The following is a 20,218-nucleotide window of genomic DNA, read 5'->3' as shown; positions in this document are numbered from 1 at the left end:
AAAACGTTAACAAAAAGTTTGCAACGTTTCAGAATTAGGACATTGTATTGCAGAGGTGGGCAACTTTTATCACAGCAGGGCCAAAAAATTTAAAACTGTCCCACAGCTTTGGGTTAAAGGAGTAGCCTCTACTTTTCATCACTGCCACATATATCTCGACCTTGGCAGCAGGTGAAAAAGTAGGAGGAGGCAAAGTAAGACAAACACTCTCGCAACAGACAACCTTATCACAGGTATACAGAAGAACTCAAATGCAACGCAGGAAGGAGTAGAAAGAAACTGAAATATCTAAATCAGATTGATTAAACGGGCCCCACACAACACAAGGAGGATAACTGAAATATTCCCCAATCGGATTTGTTTATTAACAAAGAACACAGATTCCACACTTTACAACCAAAATCAGGAACTCTCAATAATTTCTAGAGCTTGAAAGTCTCTCTTCACAGGTTAACAATCTAGCAGAGACTGACTGACTGAACAGAGGGAGTATATATAACCTCCTCTAACTTGACGAGGGAATGAGGAGCAGCTGTGGAGAGCAGGAAAACTGGCAGGCAGGAAAACATGGACAGGAACAGGCAAAATCAAGGAACAGGGAGTGAATAAAAGGTAAACCAAGACTAAATAAGCAGACTCATGACAAACCTAGACCGAGAGGAATGATCCTATAAAGGCTCTGCAGGGCTTTTCTAACCCAGCAAAATATTAAGTCAAATAGTCACTGCTGTGCTACCTCAGGTCTCATCATACCTGAAAGCGAAGTTTTAATAAAAAGCCAGCTTTAGTTTGCATGCATTATTGATATCTTCATACAAATAACAAAGACTTGGGCTTCTCTGCTTTTCACTCCAACCTCCATTTACATTTTATCCAATTAGAGCCTAACTGAGAGGGTAGGCGGTAATTATCACCACAGTGAATGCAAGTTACACACCGGAGGTGTGAGCAGAGTGAGAAAAAGGGGGAAGATGGAGAAAATGACATTTTTGGTGATGCTTGCATGTTTTGCATGAAACTTTCCAATGGTCTTAGCTCATTGGTTTAAAGCTAACTCGATGGTATATCTAGATCTTAGAACCTATTTGATAATTGATAATAACAGCCTGTCACTTCACATTTACAGAAACACAAGGATTTGCTCTACTGAAGTCTTTTAACAACAACTATAAACAGTTATAATAATGGCTTGGATCTATATAGCGTTTGTTTGGATGTGACTCAAAATGCATTACAGAAACCATTATTTATTCACACCTGTCATTCACATCAGTCATACAGGTTTACCGTATGTGAACTAATACATTCAGTTGCTTTTCTTCTGGAAAAGGGTTTCAATGTATTTGAGTAAAATGCTTTATTTAAAAGCACACCGTGGACTTTTTGACCTAAAGAGTTGACCCATATGAGTTATTTTAAATGGTCCCTCAGGCCAAAATACAGCACTTGACAGTGTCAATGCTCCGAGCGGGGCCATGTAAGTTTGGCGGAGACGGACTGTCTTTGGCCAGGTCATGTGACCTAGAGAATGCCTGGATATAACGTATTGCTTTACGGCAGTCATGTGACCACAGGCTTGGATATATATAGTTCCCACGTGTCGTTACAGCATATGGACATTTCCCGACCCGGCGCCTATGTTGTGGGCAGCTGAAATGAGTGTAGCCTCTGTTTACAGCCAAAAGAGCACAATATGGTAATTTCGTGTTGGTTAATGGGTGCACTAATCGCCGCGATAGTTCAGTTAAACGTAGATTCTTCAGTAAGGGAAGTCGGCAAGTCAAAAGGGGGCCGACAACGGCAGCAAGGCAGGGAGTGGGGGGAGCGCCACCGACGCACGAGGGAGGCCGGGCGCTGGCCTTCCAGTGGCGGGGAGAGGAGGGCGGCGGAGGCTGGTTTTCACACCCCAGTCCGAATGCCAATCCTTACGTATGGCTGCCATACTATGGCATTTGTGCAATCTTTTTAGCATCCCAGTGTCAGGAGCTCTTTAGACTTTAACGAATGTCAAAAGGCAAAGTGTGTCCTTTTATCAACAAAGTTTCTGCGGAATGATTAGAAGAGTGTTTTTAAGTTTATCTGTATTCTGTAAGTTAAAGTAACTGGTGTATTTTTTTTTTACATTTCCTTAGAACCTATAGTCTGGAAACAATATGCACACCTCACTTATCATCCATCAGACAGCTTCGCTTTGATTCAATGCACCTGACACCATCGGGTCAAAGGTCATCACATTTGTTTAATTATTCCATCCTAATGTAAAGTAAAATCATTCTGGAAAATAACCTATGTTTGTCAAAACGCATTAACCAACTATTTGAATAACATACAAAAAAAACATATTTGAGTGCAGTATGTTGCTGCTTGGGTTGTAATTTGTACTTTAAGACATGATAAATGAGGAAACAGTGGAGTGATGAGTAGAGCAACACTAGTTAGGACTTCAGTAACACTGCCACACTGTGTGTAAAAAACCACTACAGCCGTGAGTCACCCGTGCAGACAGTGAATTATTTATTGTGTCGACAGTGTCTGCTTTAAAGCTGTTAGCTGATAAGGTTCCTCAGACTACTTCATTTAGATAAACAGATCCCGCTGGAGCATGTTGAGGAGCTAATCATTTACTCATCAGGTTGCAAGCACCTCCCAGTTCTTCCACATGGCTTTTCCCAGCACAGGCAGCCCGTTCTCGCCAAAAAGAATCCACAAGGGAAAAAGGAAGCAGGAACAGAGGAGAGGAGTGTGAAATTGCATCTGATTTCATCTTCCTGTCGGTTCAGTGGGAGCTTTACAATGTGCTAGGGACTCCTCAGGGGGTGGACCCCATTACTGTTTTTGAACTTTAATAGCCTTACTGATCAGCTCCACTGAGGAGGAAAGAAATCCAAAACCTCCCACTTTACAGGAAATGAATCAGGTTGTTCACAAATGTAAAAAAAAAACTAAAAAAAAAAAAACCTAAAGAGATTAATGTTTAAACATGTAATAAGTAATAAACATTTATTTCACTGACCCGCTTTTCAGCGTCGTGGGGGTCTGCTGGTAACCATCTCCATCTTTCTTTGTGCATTATGTGGGGGTACACTCTGGACAGGGCGCCAGTCCATCATCGAGCAATGCACAAAGACAGACCACTCACACTCACATTCAATCTAGAGCATTAGTGTCAAACTCAAGGCCCGGGGGCCAAATGCGACCCTTTGGAGTATCCAGTTTGGCTTGGAGGAGAAAGTAAAATTTTCAGAGAAAACATGGATCATTGTGTGAATGAAACTCAACAATAGGGGCTCACAGTTTTCCCAGTGCTTATATTATGCTTATTAATGTTAAACTAGTATTACATAACATTTTTCTAAATTAAATAGAAATTTGTCACAAAATCTAGGAAATTAAAAAAGAAGATCCTGTTGGGAGTTGGGACTGATGTCTGTCACTTATTGCTTGGATATTGTCAGTTTCTTTCATATTTAGTATTTTATTTATACGTAGAAGTGCAAACTAATGCACAATAATCATTTTCCTGCATAAAGTCTGTGGCCCACTTGAGATCAAACTGCTCCTTATTTGGCCCCTGAACAAAATGACTTTAACACCCCTACTCTAGAGACTCCAATCAGTTTAAGTCATGATTTTGGATTGTGGGAGAAAGCCGCAGTACCCGGAGAAATCCCATGTAAACACAGGGCAGGGTGAACATGCAAACTTCACTCAGAAAGGACCCAAGTGTCCACCCCAGGGCTTGAACCCAAGACTTTCTTGCTGTGACTGGGACGTGCTAACCATTAAGCCACCGTGCGCCCAAGTAATAGACAAATCATCCATATTTGTGATGAATTCTTTGAAAAAGAAAAAAAAAGATTTCATTAGAAAAAAATGTAAGTGATTTTATTGTTTTTGTGTAAAAAGAGACAGCCTTTTTATACTGCAGGATCTACCACCCAATAATTTCTTCACAGTGTTACTACTACATGCAATAGGGCACTAATTCATTTTGCATATAAAAATGAAGAAGTGCACCTACATACTGATGTACGAAGAGCAAAACTTGCTTTTTGAAGCAATCGATGGATTCATAAGAACCGGATTTTCCATAAACTTCTACTGGTCTTCATTATCTTATGTGTCTCAACATTAACGTGCCTTCGTTTGGTGCTTTGCAACGTGCAGATTGGGTTTCTGTTCTTTTATGATGTTATTTATGTTTGGTGACAATGTTTCTCTCTATAGAGGGTTGATATTTGTTTCTGATAGAGCAAACTAGAAGTGGCTTTGCAAAATGATTTATCCTTGTGTCACACAGTGCGATTTCTCCATTCCTCTCTCAAATTGCATTGTAAAACTCCAGTTAAAAATGTAAACAACACAAACAATTACTTACAGTAAATGTTCTCAGCGCTTTATGGAATTTGTGTCATCACTATGTGAACATCTACTGTCAGAGTGTTTAGTTAGGCCTGGAGATTTGTTTTTTATACAGTAAACATATCTGCTATCTTACAGTCAGCCCTAAAAACAACTCAACCTGTGATCTAATCAGTAAAAACTGTTATCGACACTTGTAAGTTTACAAGTTACGTGCATATACATTATGATTTTTTCTTTCAGTTGTGCTGTATGCTATTTCTAGTTTCTACTAGGATTTAGTTTTTTTGTAAATAGATATTGTGTTTTTTTAATGCAGGGTTGTACTCACAAAAACAGTGGCCCCAGGAATTGGACTTCATTGGAGGTCATTTTGAATATATTGAAAGGTTGACTTGTTAAAGGGCAAGTTCACCACCAGCCCTCTGCTGAGCTGCCGCTAGGAGGGAAATTCAAAAAAAGCCTTGATTATGGGCGTTACTGCTGTAGCAGTAAGACACGCCCAGCTGCTTTCAGTAACCGCCCCCTCCCATCCGTCCCACGGTGGTCCGGAGCCATACATTTTTGAGCCTTTAGCACAGACAGGAGCCGGTGGTGAGGAGGATGAGGAGGTGGAGATGCAGGAGAGGATGGGTGACGTTTCCGAGTGGTACTGAATTCTGAACTCTGTCAATCCAACCTACCTAACCTACAGTTTGCAAGGAGGCGGGTGTCAGGTTTTAAAGGAGAGGCGGGGCCAACAGTTTAAAGTGATGACCCAGGGTTTTAAGAGCTTACCGTTCAACCAATAGCAAAATTCAGTTGTAATAGCCAGTGTTCACCCTTAGTGGCCAGCATACATTTTACATTTTACAGCTAAGATGCAAAATTAAACTACTTTTACTTAAATGTGAAGATCGGGACTCGGATCAATCAAAAGCACTACTTAATACCCAATACACATATTCAGCAGAAAAAAGTTGGTTTGGGGTGTACTTACTCCTTTAAGTATTTTCTCACTTTTCCTTATTAATGTTATTTATCCATTACATATATTAGTAAAAGAAAACCTACTGAAACAATACGAGCCATCTTTGTTTCATGTCTGACTTCAATGAGAAACATTACATCTTCAACTTATTTGGTTTTGCATGTATTAAAAGGATTTTCTTGAACCAATTTACACAACACAGAGAAACAATAAAAAGAAAGATTTTGTCGCAAATCTCAACAGCAAATGCTGGAGAACGTTTTGAATAGTTTTTTCTTGTTCATCCATATTCCTAATATCGGATCATTTCTCATTGTTATTTCTGAATAAATCACTTCCGCTAATTATTTAACTGTATTTATGAGTGTTTTAATTTTTTTTTCCCTATAGATTTCCTGAACCACGTCCCGCTAAAAGCTCGCTACCCCAGTGAGATGCCCAGTTTTCGGTTCCTCAGAGTGCGGACAAAGCTCTGCATTTGATTCAGTTGCCATTCGTCCATTCCAGTGGGCCTTCCAGGCAATGCATGGCCCCAAACTCGGTTCTTCAAGAGATATTGCTTATGTAGGCAAACAAAACCCTTTGGAACCAATGGAAGCCAAAGCAGGTCTTCTTGAGGTGATGACCCTACCCACATCCCTTCAACACGTCAACTCCGAAAACTACTCAGGTGAGGGCAAAGACCAGGACCAAGAGGTGGCTATTAGTCCATCTATAGGAGGGGCTTCAGGAGAAGAAAAAGACACAGAGGGGAGTGGGGAGGGTGGAAACTTTGAATCGTCAGTCAAGAATGTGCTGAACATGGTTTTAAAATGACAGCGGAAACTGAATCTTTACCCGGGTACAGTGATCTTGTGACTGTGGCTAGTACACTACTCTGTCCCAGTGGCAGCTTGTGGAACAGCCCACACCCAACTCCTCCCTTACAAGAACAAGACTCGGTAAAGGAGGCACGAGGAGAAATCCTCTATATCCACAAGCATGTGGACACTCCATCATCAACCCTGGATGATGGACTGGATCATGCTGATGGAGCTTTTGCCTGCAGGTTTCAGGGGTGAGAGTAAGGAGGTGATGACGACCCCCAGTGACGCTTTGATGGAGGTGCTGATGACCTCTGAGGTGACTACAGTGGCCGCAAACACTAAAAGCACAGGCTCTACCATCGTGGTAACGACAGCGGATACTACATCTGACAGCTTATTAACAGACGAGCCATCCATTTCTATTTCATGGGTTCAAGATAAGAGGGAGATGGCTACAAATTCATCTGACCTGTTAGGTGGTGTCTTTGCCAGTGTAGCACCTGATGCTGAAACAGTCCTGCCCTTGACCACAGCTGCTTCATACTCCAAAGTGGTGTCACAGCAATGGAGTCCAGATCCGCAGTTTCAGAATCCTTTGTTGTGGGGAGTGTTTGGACAACTTCCAAAGGTTCAAAGTCAGAGAAAAACAAAGGACAGGAGACATCAGAAAGAAAAGAAGGAAGCAAACCGTTCGGCATTCTTCTGCCCAACTGGTCATTTGGACTCATCCATCATGTAAGTCTGCATAATGATTTTCTCAAAGTGGTTTCATTTGATACCTATGCAAGAAGGTAATATTTTTTCCTTTGTTTATTTTTTGTTAGCTGGATTATGTCATAAGTAGTTTAACAGATTTTGACAAAATGTTAACCAGGATTGATCTTACGCTGTGGAGGATTCCATTAAATTTTGGAGGGGATTTGGATCAATAAACAGATTCTAGAACAGAAAATTTCCTATCTCCTCTCTGATTAGCAAAATCGTAAGAATACATGTCTCGGTTTGTAATTGACGGATCGTTTATGAAGTTTGACTCAGTTATGTTGGGTTGGTTGTTCAATTACCCCACTGAGGTTGATTCAGATCAGGCCAAGATTGTGCATTTCATCGTGATTTAAAAAAAAAAAAAAAAAATGGTGGTGAACTAATGTATCAATATTGGGGAGAGAAAGTCCTTTAAGTCTTTAAAGTGTGAATGGTACATGATCAGATTGATTCAGATGTGGAATATCTGGCAGAGTGGATATTTGATGCTTGGCTGAGGTTTGCGCTCTCTGAGTGCTCTTGTTAGCTGATGATTCTAAGCAGTCTGCTTTGTGGCAGAAAACAAAGCAGTCAGCGCAGTGTTTTTTACTCAGCATTTGCAAACCATCTAAAATATATTGTCTATGCTACACTTTCTCTTTGCTCTGTCACTCTGTTTCATTCTACATGTTCTCTTTCCTGCTCTGACATGCATCATGCATTTTTAATCTAGCCCTCGTATCTCTGTTTGGATATGCACCCTCTCTCATTCCTTGTCTCTTCTTTCTAGACTGAACTAACACAGCCTTGTAGAGCAGGGAAGTAAGACCAGGAAGTAATTAGCGGGTCAGTGTGAGTGCAATTAAATGAACTGGGGAAAGGGAGAGATCATAGCGTCCTGCAAATCAATCAAGACACAACCTACAAGTTGTGAATTGTAAATTACTGCATTCACGTTTTCTTCTCATTTTCTAGTTTTTTTGGGTTCATGCTGCTCTCTCTCTCATGTTTAGCTCTACTTTCTATTCTCCTACTCTCTCTTCCAACTTGGTGGTTGCCCTATAACAGCTTTAAAGGAGCTGTAAAACATCAGCAATAGAACTGGGACCATATGTTTTGTCCCAATTCGATTTTATAGTAATATTAATAATAATAATGCATGCATTTGACATAGCACTTTTTTGGGACTCAAAGCCACTTTACAGAATACAGAAAAATAAAGAAATATCAATAAAAGTAAAAGAAAGGTTAAGGAAAAGCAAGTTTGAAAAGGTGGGTTTTGAGTAGTGTTTTGAAGTTCTGTAACTTTTCAGCCGATTCAATCTGTATTGTAATTCTACAAGTATTAATGATAATAATGTAACCTTTATTCATCACCGTTGTGAAAATTTTCTCTGCATTTTTCCCCAAGGGGTAGCAGTGGGCTGCCAATTGCAGGCGCCCGTGGAGCAGTTGAATTGGGATATAAGGACTTGCTCAACATCCCACAGTGATGGCCCGGGCAAGATTCGCTCGCTTCCTTAAAGGTCCCATGTAATGCTATTTTTCACCCATCTTCATTTGTTCTAAGAACCCCAAAAACATAGTCTTTGAGGTTTATTTTTCCAAACTCGCCTGTTTTTCAGAGTTTTAGCCTCTGAAAAGTCACTTTCTGAGCAACTCTGCACAAACAGGCTGATATGCGGCCTACTTATGCATATTCATGGGTGGGCGTGTCTATAGACGGGACACTGGCTTCCTCCTCCCCACACGGTGACGTAGGGCCAGAGGACAACCGCCCTCCTCCCACCCACTCCGTAGCCGAGCTCATGCTGCTTTAATAAACACAAGACAGAGCGTGGGGCGGGGCGTTCACCGGTACATACATAGACTGTAGAAAATACATACATAGCACTGTGCGAAGGACGCTGAAATGCTTGCCTTCGTGGGTGTGTCTGTTTACATGTCAATCATGGCAGAGAGCTTCCTGGAGGCGCAGCTTCTATAGCTCAGTGCCGCTTCAAATTAGTCATCAAAGTGGGAACGCGTCATCAAATTGGAGGGAGGTGTTTGGGCTCACCCTGCAGTAAGAAAGGAGCAAATCACCCTCTAACTATACGATTGAGGGAATCAATGAAAAAAACTCTTTGGGCATGTGTATGAAGCCCTAATAGAACTTTCATGATGTTTAAAGCACAGAAAAGTTGATTTAGCTTATTATGGGCCCTTTAACCACTAGATCACCACTCCCACACTTCAATAGCAACAAGTATTTTGATTCTTCTCAAAAAACAAAAGTTCACTCCTAGACACTTAGAAACAATATGAGTCATAGTTTAAAAAAACAAAGCACATCACAAATTCGTCTGTTTTTCAGACATTTATTTTAACTGCACATGTACCACTACTTAGTAATTAGCCATAATATACTAGGATTGTGTTGCAGTTCATGTAGCTTAACATGTTCATTTTGTTCAATTCCCTTGGAACTGAAAGGAAACAATGCACAGTTTGTATAGATCTGCATATTTATTGTAAGTGATGAAAGAGCACTTGTGATTGTTGGATATTTTTACTTTAATCAAGTCTGTAATTATGCCGCAAAAACGTGTGATAACAAACCACAAAATCAAGAACTACACAATGATGAGATACACAGAATGTATTTTATTTTATTTTTTAAAGAAGAAGAAATAAATTATAAGATGAAGAACAAAGAGCATCAGATATAATTATCAAAATAGGTTTTTTCTTCCTTCCTTCCTTGTTTCTTATTCCAGACACCTCCCACCCTGCTTGTCTACAGCGGAATGTGCTGAGTAGCTCATTATCAGATATTCTTCTAAGCTTTCCTCAGGGCACAGCAGGTCAGTCCACTGCAAGGTTAATGCACATTTAATAACAACACATACATTCACTTAGACTGTTTAATTTAGAGACTCCAATGAATGCAATGGGGAGCTTTGTAGATATAGACTTCTGCTGTATTTGTGAAGGTGGCACAATCGTTCGTGCTAATACTCCCTCCATTTGCATAAAGGCATTTGTGTTAGCCTGTTGCTGTTCTCCCTCACTTCATACGCATCTGTATGATGTTTGTAAATCAGTTTGGCCCCTCTTCTTGCCTCCCTTGTTTAGCCCCATCAGTGGCCCTCTTGTGATATAAGCATCTTTCCCAAAAGTCGTCACGGTCAGGGCAATCGGAAATGCACACTAGGAGGTGTGTCGTTCCAACTTGGGGGCACAAAGCGCTTCTGAAATTCTGCAAGATACAGGGTTGGGATCAAATATAATTGGAATTGCGCAATTGATTACAATTATGTCATAATTTTAATTGCATTTGAAAAAATCTGTTCAGATAATTTACTTTGGGTGTTTTTTTGTTTTGTTTTTTACATTGTCTGCACATGCTGTCTAAGGTCAACATTACAAGAAGTGCAATCATTTTAAGACAGCAATGCATTTTTTTTATTGCAATTGAATAAATGAGTTTTATTTTATTGCATAATTGTACCATCACCAGCCCTCCCTAAGGAAGGGTAAGAAACATTTTTATTAAAGGGAGGATATAAACACCTAGGTGAGGAAGAAGTTGCCAACAAAAAATTTTACGTCAACAATGTTACATTTGCAGAATTCTATACAATTCTTTTTTGTCCTACTAAATAAATAATATAGACAAATAATATACACAGCAAGAGCCATAGATTCACAATAAATAAAATAAATATGCAGCTATAAAGCACAGTGTTATCTTGTTTATCTTACACAAAAAAACACAAAAATAAATAAAAATGTTATTTTTTTCTTTTAAATGATAGTAACAAAACCGCACAGAAATAAAAATTTGCTCTTTGTTCCTACTGTTCATGATTTAACAGAACATTGGAGCAGGTGAAACAGTAATTGTACCTCATTAAAAGAAGCTTCTCAAATTGTTAATCAGACTAAAAAGGCGCTCCACTGGTGCACTTGACTTGAAGTGTTTGCACTTCAGGAAAATATTCTTGACTGTGGGGAAGTTCTTCAAAATGTCCAACTCAAATGCACCTGCTCTGAGATAGTTCATCACTTCTTGTTCTGCTGAGTAAACATCTTCAGGCTCTGGCTCAAACCCAAAGAAATCCATGCCAGTGATAGATGTTGCTGCATTTTGGGGACCACTCATTTTGTCTTCTGCTGAAGAAAGTGTTTGACATTCTGCTATGAGAATCCTCTTGAGATGCTGTCTTCTACCCCCATCTCTTACCCATCTCAGTTTGAACTTTGGGCAGCTCATGGCAGCACGAAGGGCATCTTTATTGTCCAGCACATTGGTGAAACGAGTACGGATGGCCTGGATAATATACATTACTATATATAATATTGTATAATAAATTATGGTAAAATAAGTTATTGGTTACTTACTTTTACAATGACATCTGGGAGGCCTGCTGTCATCTTAGAGAGGTCTTGTTTTAGAGACTGATTTTTTGTCATCAGGACTTCTAGTGTTGGCCAAAGTGCACCATAGGAACACTCATCACCTTGCAGTATGTCCAATGCTGCTGTTAATGGTTTCAGTGCAGTGCATTGCTCATGCATGAATTGATACTCTTTTTCAGTGAAGCATTTGACTCCAAGCTTGTTGCACAAGTGATTCAGCTCATTCATGGGAATCTCAGAAACTCTGGAAACTGCTTCAAAAAAGGAATTCCACCTTGTAGAAGATGGAACCAGGTGCTTCCTCTTGATGACCACCAGCGCTTGTTCTGTTACAACAGTAGAGTGACTTGGTCCAAAGTGCTGTACACTGATTTAGTAAGTGTACTAGCCATTAAATATTAATCAATGTCACTACTGGGGGTGTGAATCACCAACTTCATCATGATACCATGCAATGTCTATATGTTTGGATGGCGATATGATGTTTGCCGATATCACAAAATCTATCACGATACGATTTCGATTCGATTCACAAGCCTGCGATCGGTGTGATGTGATATAATATGCCCATCTTACACAGTCATTTACATGTATATCAAATCCCAAAAAACAACTGAAATATGATTTGACCTTTTTATTTCTGAGGGCTTTCAGGCATCAAGCATTAAATAAACAGTATAAACACCATTCTGTAACATTTAACAAAGTGTTAGACTTTGATTTGTGTGAGTGATTAAAAAATATCTAGTTGTTTTATTTAAATTACTATGCTGCAATATGTTTTTATTATTACAAAAATATGGCTTTAAAAACAGTTGATTTCATTGTAACAAACTGTGACTAGATGGGGAAAAAAGTGTCACTGGCTTATAATTTGATTTTAACAATGACATGTTAATTATGCCACACTGTTATATAACTAAGTATAAAAACTTATTTTAAGGGGCATATGATGAATTTGTGTAAAACAAAAATAACCACATGGTTTATTTGATTTGGTTTTAAAATGGAATAACCAAACAACCAAGGGTACACGGATAATAACGCTACATATATGTTTTGACACAATTTTTTCTTTTTTAAAAAATAAATATCTCAAGTGGACTTCCAGACACTTGTTATTCAGTAGTCCTGTTAATTTACATGAACAGACACTGTTCAACCCATTTACGAGCGGGGACCGAATACTGAAAGTATCAGATCTCAGTTTGCGTGTAAAACAACATTCTCCAACCCAATTCTTAACGTCTTAAAATCAGCATCACTACTATATCGCTGCGCTTTCATTATTATTTCACTTCCTGATATATAGTTAATCATTTTTACCTCTTTCCTCGCATGGTTTTTTCTCCTTGACTCCTCGCTTTGCCAAGCAACAATGTAGACAACGCAGGTTCCCTGCTGCTCTCAGGTTACTTCCGTGTCTTCTTCGTTGGTGTTTTATAGCGGTGAGCTCCACCTTCAGGGAGCGGCAGCATGTCATTACTGCTCGGCAGCTGCATAGTATTGTGTACAAATTAGGGTGGCAGCAGGGGTTGTTGCGAGGCATTTGCTACGTTAAGCCACCATCCCCGTGCAGGAAATGGTGGCACGGATGTACAGACGTGCTATGTGAATTTCAAAATAAAAGTTGTTAATCTTAAAGATGACGACGTTTATTGATGTTTTCATTGTGCGTCGATGTATTTGATTTGTGATTTGTCTGTGTGACACAATCATCATTCATCTCAAGTTAAAGTCTTCCTGTTTCTCCAGCTCTATCAGAGATTTTGTTTTGAAATGGTCTTCATCAGTAGCTTCAATCTGTTTTTAGGCTCTTTACTATTCTATACATTGTTCCATCATTTCCACACATGCTGTCCTATGCGAGTCCATTTTTTGTGCTGTGTTTTCACCCTTTAGCTCGGTAATGTTTTCTTGTACACAGGCTGGTATGAAGAGAACAACAGCCTCCATATGTTTAATAACAGCAGGGGGGGATTATTCTGATGAGATGAGATTTTAGCCGAAAGCCCTGAAGCGGAAAAAAAATAACCGGGACTCAGAATAATAATAATGGGCAATAATGGGTTTTGTTTGTTCAAGGTAGTGCATTCAATATATTTTCACATTTTCTAAACACACTGTGTAGAGCATAATCACGAGTGCAAAAGGGTAAATGCTGCACATTTGTTTGAGCAGCTAAAGGGCACTTTTCTTAAGAGTGATTTGCAGTTTTTAAAGTCATTGTCTAACACGGCACTTTTTCAATGAAATTAAAACACCTATATCACTACGAAAAAAGAATTCATTTTACCAGGTGGTGATTGAATAGCCTTTGCTGAGTGATTAAAGCTTGAGACCCCCCGCCTCCCTACCCTCCCACTCAGTGACCTTTTGTAGTTGTCAGTTTTGCGAGCAGAGGAAATCACAGGGATAGTCATCTGATGACCATTACTGCAGAGAGGAGGGAAAGGGCAGGTGGATAAGCAACTCTTGGTTGGTGTAAATGTCGGGAGAGGAGGGCTGAACAGTAAGGTTAGCGTGCCCTCTGCAATGCTGTAGAGAGAAGTACATATATTTCTTTAATCAATGATCAGAGACTGCACTAGTAAAACCCAGCGGGGCTTCGACATAGCTCTCTCCTTCTGTTCTTTATATTTCTGTCCTTCCTTCTAATCTTTATTATGTTTTAACCTGACTGAGCTCAGATATGCTTTATGTTTATTTGATATTTATTAAGTGTGCGTGACGAGTCAACACCACACCCACGCCAAGTTTTTAGGATGAGTGCATAAACAACCCTGAATGTGATAAACAATCTGATGGCGAGCTGTAAAAACACATTGTCAGTGCACTACTTATTACTTCCAAATATGAAAAAATTTACTGAAATATATCAGTTATTAAAGCTGATATCCGGAGTTCCTGAGAAATCTATGTTTATGTATGATTCTTTTGAAATGTGAAAAAATACACAACTGGTCTTTGACTATGGTCTACTGCCGGTGGTCATTCATATACATTAACTCATTCAGTGCCAGCCATTTTCAGAATTTCTACCCCCCTCAGTGGCAGCAGTTTTTGAGCATTTTGACTGATTTTTAAAGGCCCATAGAATACTTTGTAGAATGACTATCTGAGATCTGAAAACAAATTCTGAAAGATTGAAGCCTCTACTTTCATCAGAATTTTTTTGTTTTTGTTTCTGGCTTGTTTCGTTCTCCCGTAATCAGCCGTTGAATAGAGCAAGTTTTACACAAATCTTCAGTGTCAGAGCAAAAAGCTGAGAAAATAGCCTTTTTCTAAAAAACCCTGTCAGTGACTTTAAAGCTATTTTTTTTTTTTTTTTTTTGCTTTAGTGACAATTCTAACATCTGAACATTGTTTCCTTATATAAAACAAAAACATAAAAACCACTGAGACAGGGCTTTTGATGGCAAAATTATTATTATTTTACTATCTGGGTCAGAGTTGAATGGATTTCTTAATGTATTTTGGCGTTCCTTCAAGTTTGTCTCCCATCAGTCTGCACACACGCAACTTCCTCTTCCTCCCGGACATGCAGAGTGTCACTGCTTACCCCGTCTTTTTTATCGTTATATCACACCATTGCCACATTATCCAATAGTTGATTAAAGTTCCACACATGCTCTGGTTTGGCGTGCGCTGGTGGGAACATCGACATCATCTCTCGTCGCGCCATTTTCTGTCTCGTAAACTCATTTCCTCTCCATCTGAGCTCTCCATCCAAAGGTGCGCTGCTACCACCTACATGTCACCTATTATTTTGCTATCTGGCTCACAGTTGACGCCCACCCACCCACCCACCCCCTGTCGAGCACACAGATGTAACTTCTTCTTCCTTCCGACACGCAGCGATGTATCTCACCATCGCAACATTATCAATAATCTACTCATGTCCATACATGCTCTGTCTTAGTATGTGGTGCTGTGAGCTGCTGGATACTTCACAATATCACTTCATAGCACCATAATGTCTATCGTTCCTGCTTCTCCACCCAGCTAATGGTCTCAAAGCGCTTTACATGTCAGCTCATTCACCCAATCACTCTCACATTCACACACCAGTGGGACAGGACTGCCATGCAAGGCGCTAGTCGACCACTGGGAGCAACTTAGGGTTCAGTGTCTTGCCCAAGGACACTTCGACACATAGTCAGGTACTGGGATCGAACCCCCAACCTCTCGATCAGAAGACGACCCTCTACCACCTGAGCCGCGGTCGCCCTAATGATAGCATCAGTGGCTAATCTCTCATCTAAAGGTGCGCTGCTGCTACCTTCAGGGCACCAGTTGGTTACTACATCACATTGCAGCTTAGATATTGATGAGGGACCTCCACCAGGGTGTTTTCTAGTAATCTCTGTGAAAAAACGCAAATGACAAGTTATCTTGTCAATGGCACTGAGCGTTTGGATTTGAAATCACGAGTTTTCTTGTCAATGGCACAGAGTGAGTTAATGTATATAAGTCCCCTCTTCGTCCTATAGACCCTTATACAAAGAGAAACGATTGCTGAGTGAGCACAGCCAATAGGCTTTGACTTCCTGGAGCAAGGACTGTCAATCAAAGTGAATGCGGGTGTTGCGTAAATCGTGCACAGATACGAGGCCACGGGTCTCAAACATGTATCACTTTGAGCAGCAGAGCGTCATGGGGGAGCGCTCCGAAACTCCAAAGTTACCCATTCCACGATTGCCAATGTATAAAGCTTCTACTAAAAAACAAAAGAAAAAGTCCGGGTATAAAGTTTGTGGATAAACGTCTTCGTGACAGCAACAGGATTTATCTCTGAGCTGCTTTTCAAAGGTGGAGGGACTTGCGGCTTTTAAAAAGATTCCGAACGGACCAGGATTTGAATACAGGACAGATAGGTTGGTTGTCACTTTTGGATGAACATGATTGAGTCTCTTTTGTGCATGTGTGATTATGACACAAGAGGAAATTTACATTAGCACTGTGAGAACATGCAAAGTCCACACAGAATTGTCCCTGCGCCTTATTTCTCAGAAGCAGCATACTGTAGCTAAACACTAAAACCACTGCTCTTGCTTTACAATTTAATCATGCCTCATGCCGGTAGCATAATATGTTTGATTAAAGTTGATCTCTCCTAAATTAAGTAGCTTTTAGGAATTATATATATATATATATATATATATATATATATATATATATATATATATATATATATATATATATATATATAATATAACTGAAGTGCAGTTCTGCCAGTACACCTTTACATTATTGGGTCAGTCAAAACTACAAAAAATTGTTGGAAAATTTAGGATTTTATATAGATAAAATTTACCAATTTTTTAACAAGTTTTAGTGACTGTGTTGTAATAGGTGTAAAACTAAAATAATAGATGAAATTAAACTTGACAGATTGAGTGAAAACTTGTATAACAATTCAAAGGTAGTTTGGTAGTTTGTTTTTTTTAAACCTTAATATTTTATATCACACCACCACATACAGACACACCTGTATTAATCCATCAGTGGAAATACTGTGATAAATTAAAGCCCTAAGTTCTAATTTTCCAACTCATATTGTATAACCCTAAAGAAATCATTTGTTTTGCATCATCACAAAAAGTTGCTGCAAATGAACAGGCTTCAATATGTACAGAATGCTTCACAGATCTGATGTTTATAGCCTTTTTGTGCAATAAATTGAAGGATTGCATGCAACTAAACTTAATGAGTGTCCGCTCTTTAAATTACTGGTGCTTGGGTGGTGGTCTGACAAAGAGGGAACAGGAAGCTTTAAGGTGCTTGAACATAGTGATGCTTTTTGGTCACTCCATCACTTCATCACTCCAGTGACTCGACGACCAGGGAAAAGTGTGTTTGTGTGTGTGTGTGTGTGTGTGTGTGCGTGTGTGCGTGCGTGCGTGCGGAGCCGGTGACAGGGGAGAGAGAGAGATGACTTCTTCTCCGGCCGTATGTTTACAGCACTTATCATAGACAGCGCCGCTTTTATGGTTTAAATGATCAACTTACGGAGTTACTAAAGGATGAGTTCACTCAAAATGTAGGCTTATTCAAGAAGTTAACTGCTTTAATTTTGCCCTGATAAATTGAGGAAGTGTAGTACAGCCCTCCGCAGCAGCCATCTGCACTGTAGCGGGAGGGAGGGGCTGCTGCCGCAGCTCTACAGACGGTGAAAGACGGGGAATTGTTGCTTAAAAAGTTAAAATTTTTTGAACAACGAGGTCATGCTTGACCTAGTCACGTCGCTTGAAGGGAGATAACGTGAGGTAGCATCATTTACATTGATTGAATGTAATCTAGTCACTTCAGTCGCGTTCGGTATGAACGCACCTTAACATTCACACCAAACGCGTCAGAAGTGACTTTACTGCAGCCTCGTCCTGGACTCAGTATGAATTAAACCTCTAGCATCATCAGTAACGCAGCAGCAGCTAAACTTCAGCGTGAATATGGGATAAGAATGAGGGAGTGAGTGTGTGTGGAAGTAAGACAGAGATATAGAGACAGATCTTCTTCTGAGTGTGGCTCTGTGGAAGGATGCTCAGTTTGTCTGCTGGCAGTTGGAATCCTTGGCTAGACGTTGTGGAGCAGTGAGGGGTCCCACTCTCAGCGCTCTATATGCAAGTCTATTGATTTCAAAGCCTCTTCCTTCATGCATCTCCCGTGGGTTTTCTTTTCTTTTTACCCTCTGTTCATCTTCCTCTCCTCTCTGTCTCCGCCTCACTGACTTTTCAGAACCCCCTCGCTCTCCGTCTCCCAGATTTTATGACTTTTATTACTCATCTGGTCGCTGTTATGACCCCCCTGGCAAAATGTTTGATAGCCTCTTGAACTCTAATGTGATATAACACACCGTTTGACTGCCATCAAACCAAATCTTTCCCCTGCATGACAGTGATTCCTAACAGAATCCTCATCTCTGCCTCTTAAAAAACACTTGCCTTCCAAATATATCTATTAACCAATATGTTAACCTCCCATCTGCTCTTTTCAGCCAGGTTTTTCTTTTTTATTTCGTTTCATGGTTATCCTTCCATCATTGTACTTCCATCATTTTTCTACATCAAACACTCCAACTGTATCTAATCCAGTGCTCTTGGCGTGCGTTTATTAAATGAATAGGATTTGTAAAAGCACAGCCTTAAGTGCTGCTGGTTTACAGGGTGGTGTGGGATGAAAGGGCAGCTCTACGCTGACTGAGCTCAGCTTCATTGTGTGCAGTTAACCAGGGAAAAATTTTCTACCACAATTATCTGAAAAGACCCACTTTTAATTCACCTCATTCTGTTGAGAAGCAAAAAGCATGTTTTCTTATAAAGCAAGTAAAATAAGTCAGGGGTGGAGCAGCAATTTTAAAATTGAAGGTGTTCTAAGGGTCGGGCAACCGTCGACTCCCAATTTAGTTTGTTAGATTAGTTTTCTAAAACCATGACAACGCTGTTTTTGAGTCAATACTTGTTTTACCGAGATTTTTACTAATTTATTAAAAATCCTACAATGTGATTTTCTGGATTTTTTTGTCTCATTTTGTCTCTTATAGTTGAGGTATACCTATGATGAAAATTACAGACCTTTCTCATCTTTTTAAGTGGGAGAACTTGCACAATTGGTGGCTGACTAAATACTTTTTTGCCCAACTGTATCATTTGCCCAATCAATAACACACTTTTTGTTCCACATTTTTGTGCTTTTTTACTATTGTTTGCCATATTTCGCTCATTTAAGCTACCTTTTGCCATTAGATTCCACCTGTTTCCTCTTTTTTGTCATTTATTTTGCCACTCTTTTCACTCTTTTTTGCCACTTTTTGGACCACTGTCCCTTTACTTCCACTTTACTCATTGCTGTTAACCCTTTGTTCACCTTCTCGGAACGGCAGCTTCATCAAATGGCTGGCTGTGATTGGCTTGATGGTAAATGGTAAATGGACTTGATTTTATATAGCGCTTTATCACCACACTGAAGCAGTCTCAAAGCGCTTTACATATCAGCTCATTCACCCAATCACTCTCACATTCACACACCAGTGGGACAGGACTGCCATGCAAGGCGCTAGTCGACCTCTGGGAGCAACTTAGGGTTCAGTGTCTTGCCCAAGGACACTTCGACACATAGTCAGGTACTGGGATCGAACCCCAAACCTCTCGATCAGAAGACGACCCACTACCAGCTACCATTCAATCAATCTAACTGGACCAAAACATTTTCAACAATGAATTCCTCTGAAAAGTGAGGGAGGTAAATTTCTCTTGTTATGAAAGTGCTGGTGTTGTATCCCCCGCATCCCCCATGGGTGAGACGTGCGTAAGATGCGTAATAATAAATCTATAATAATTTGTGGTGCTCTTAATTAGGCCAGAGACTTAATATTGTTTAACCAGTTTCCAGGTCAAAATAAGTAATCATTTTTCAGAAAAGAGACCCAGAGAAAAGTAATTAGTGCCAAGCATTGCATGAAAAATATTAACTATTTTTTTCTTTTTTTTTTTTTTTTTCAATCTTTTTTGCTACTCCAAGCATCTCTGCTTATCTTCCCTGAATAAAAAAAATGTCAGCTATCCTGGGAATAAAACAATCTTTGAAAAACATGGCTGAAGATTGTTTTTCCACAATGCAATACAAACACATGTTTATCTTCAGACCAAAATCACCCGAGGTTAAACTAGTTTAGCCTGAGCAAAGCAATCACGATATCTGGGGTTGACAGAAGCATAAGCTTTGGGATAGACGATTTATTGAAATAGAGATTTTTTTCATTCGCAAAAAAGAACAAGACATTTGTATTGACAGAGCTTAGTTTTAAAGCTTATCTGTGCTAAAATTAAGCATTTTTAAGGGTAGCTTCTTTTCCTATTTCTTACCAAATTCTAACACAAACTTTTCTCTTTACCTTCCCTTTTGTTAGTTTTACCCAACTGATGATGTGTTT

General features: G+C 39.7%; 1 protein-coding gene across 1 annotated transcript in view; it reads left to right on the top strand.

Annotated features, from left to right (window-relative positions):
- LOC114461731 (neurocan core protein-like) overlaps positions 1–20,218 on the top strand; it is a 140,298-nt gene that overhangs the window by 23,039 nt on the left and 97,041 nt on the right. Inside the window, 7 exon segments of the mRNA XM_028444029.1 lie at positions 4,852–4,995; positions 5,790–6,131; positions 6,134–6,199; positions 6,202–6,245; positions 6,247–6,366; positions 6,368–6,686; positions 6,689–6,877. Of these exon segments, the coding sequence (XP_028299830.1) occupies positions 4,852–4,995; positions 5,790–6,131; positions 6,134–6,199; positions 6,202–6,245; positions 6,247–6,366; positions 6,368–6,686; positions 6,689–6,877 (1,224 nt within the window).

The sequence above is a fragment of the Gouania willdenowi genome, chromosome 4 (genome assembly GCF_900634775.1).
Source record: "Gouania willdenowi chromosome 4, fGouWil2.1, whole genome shotgun sequence".
NCBI lineage: Eukaryota > Metazoa > Chordata > Actinopteri > Blenniiformes > Gobiesocidae > Gouania > Gouania willdenowi.
Note: the sequence above shows the minus strand (reverse complement) of the source record. Positions and strands in the feature narration are given on the sequence as shown.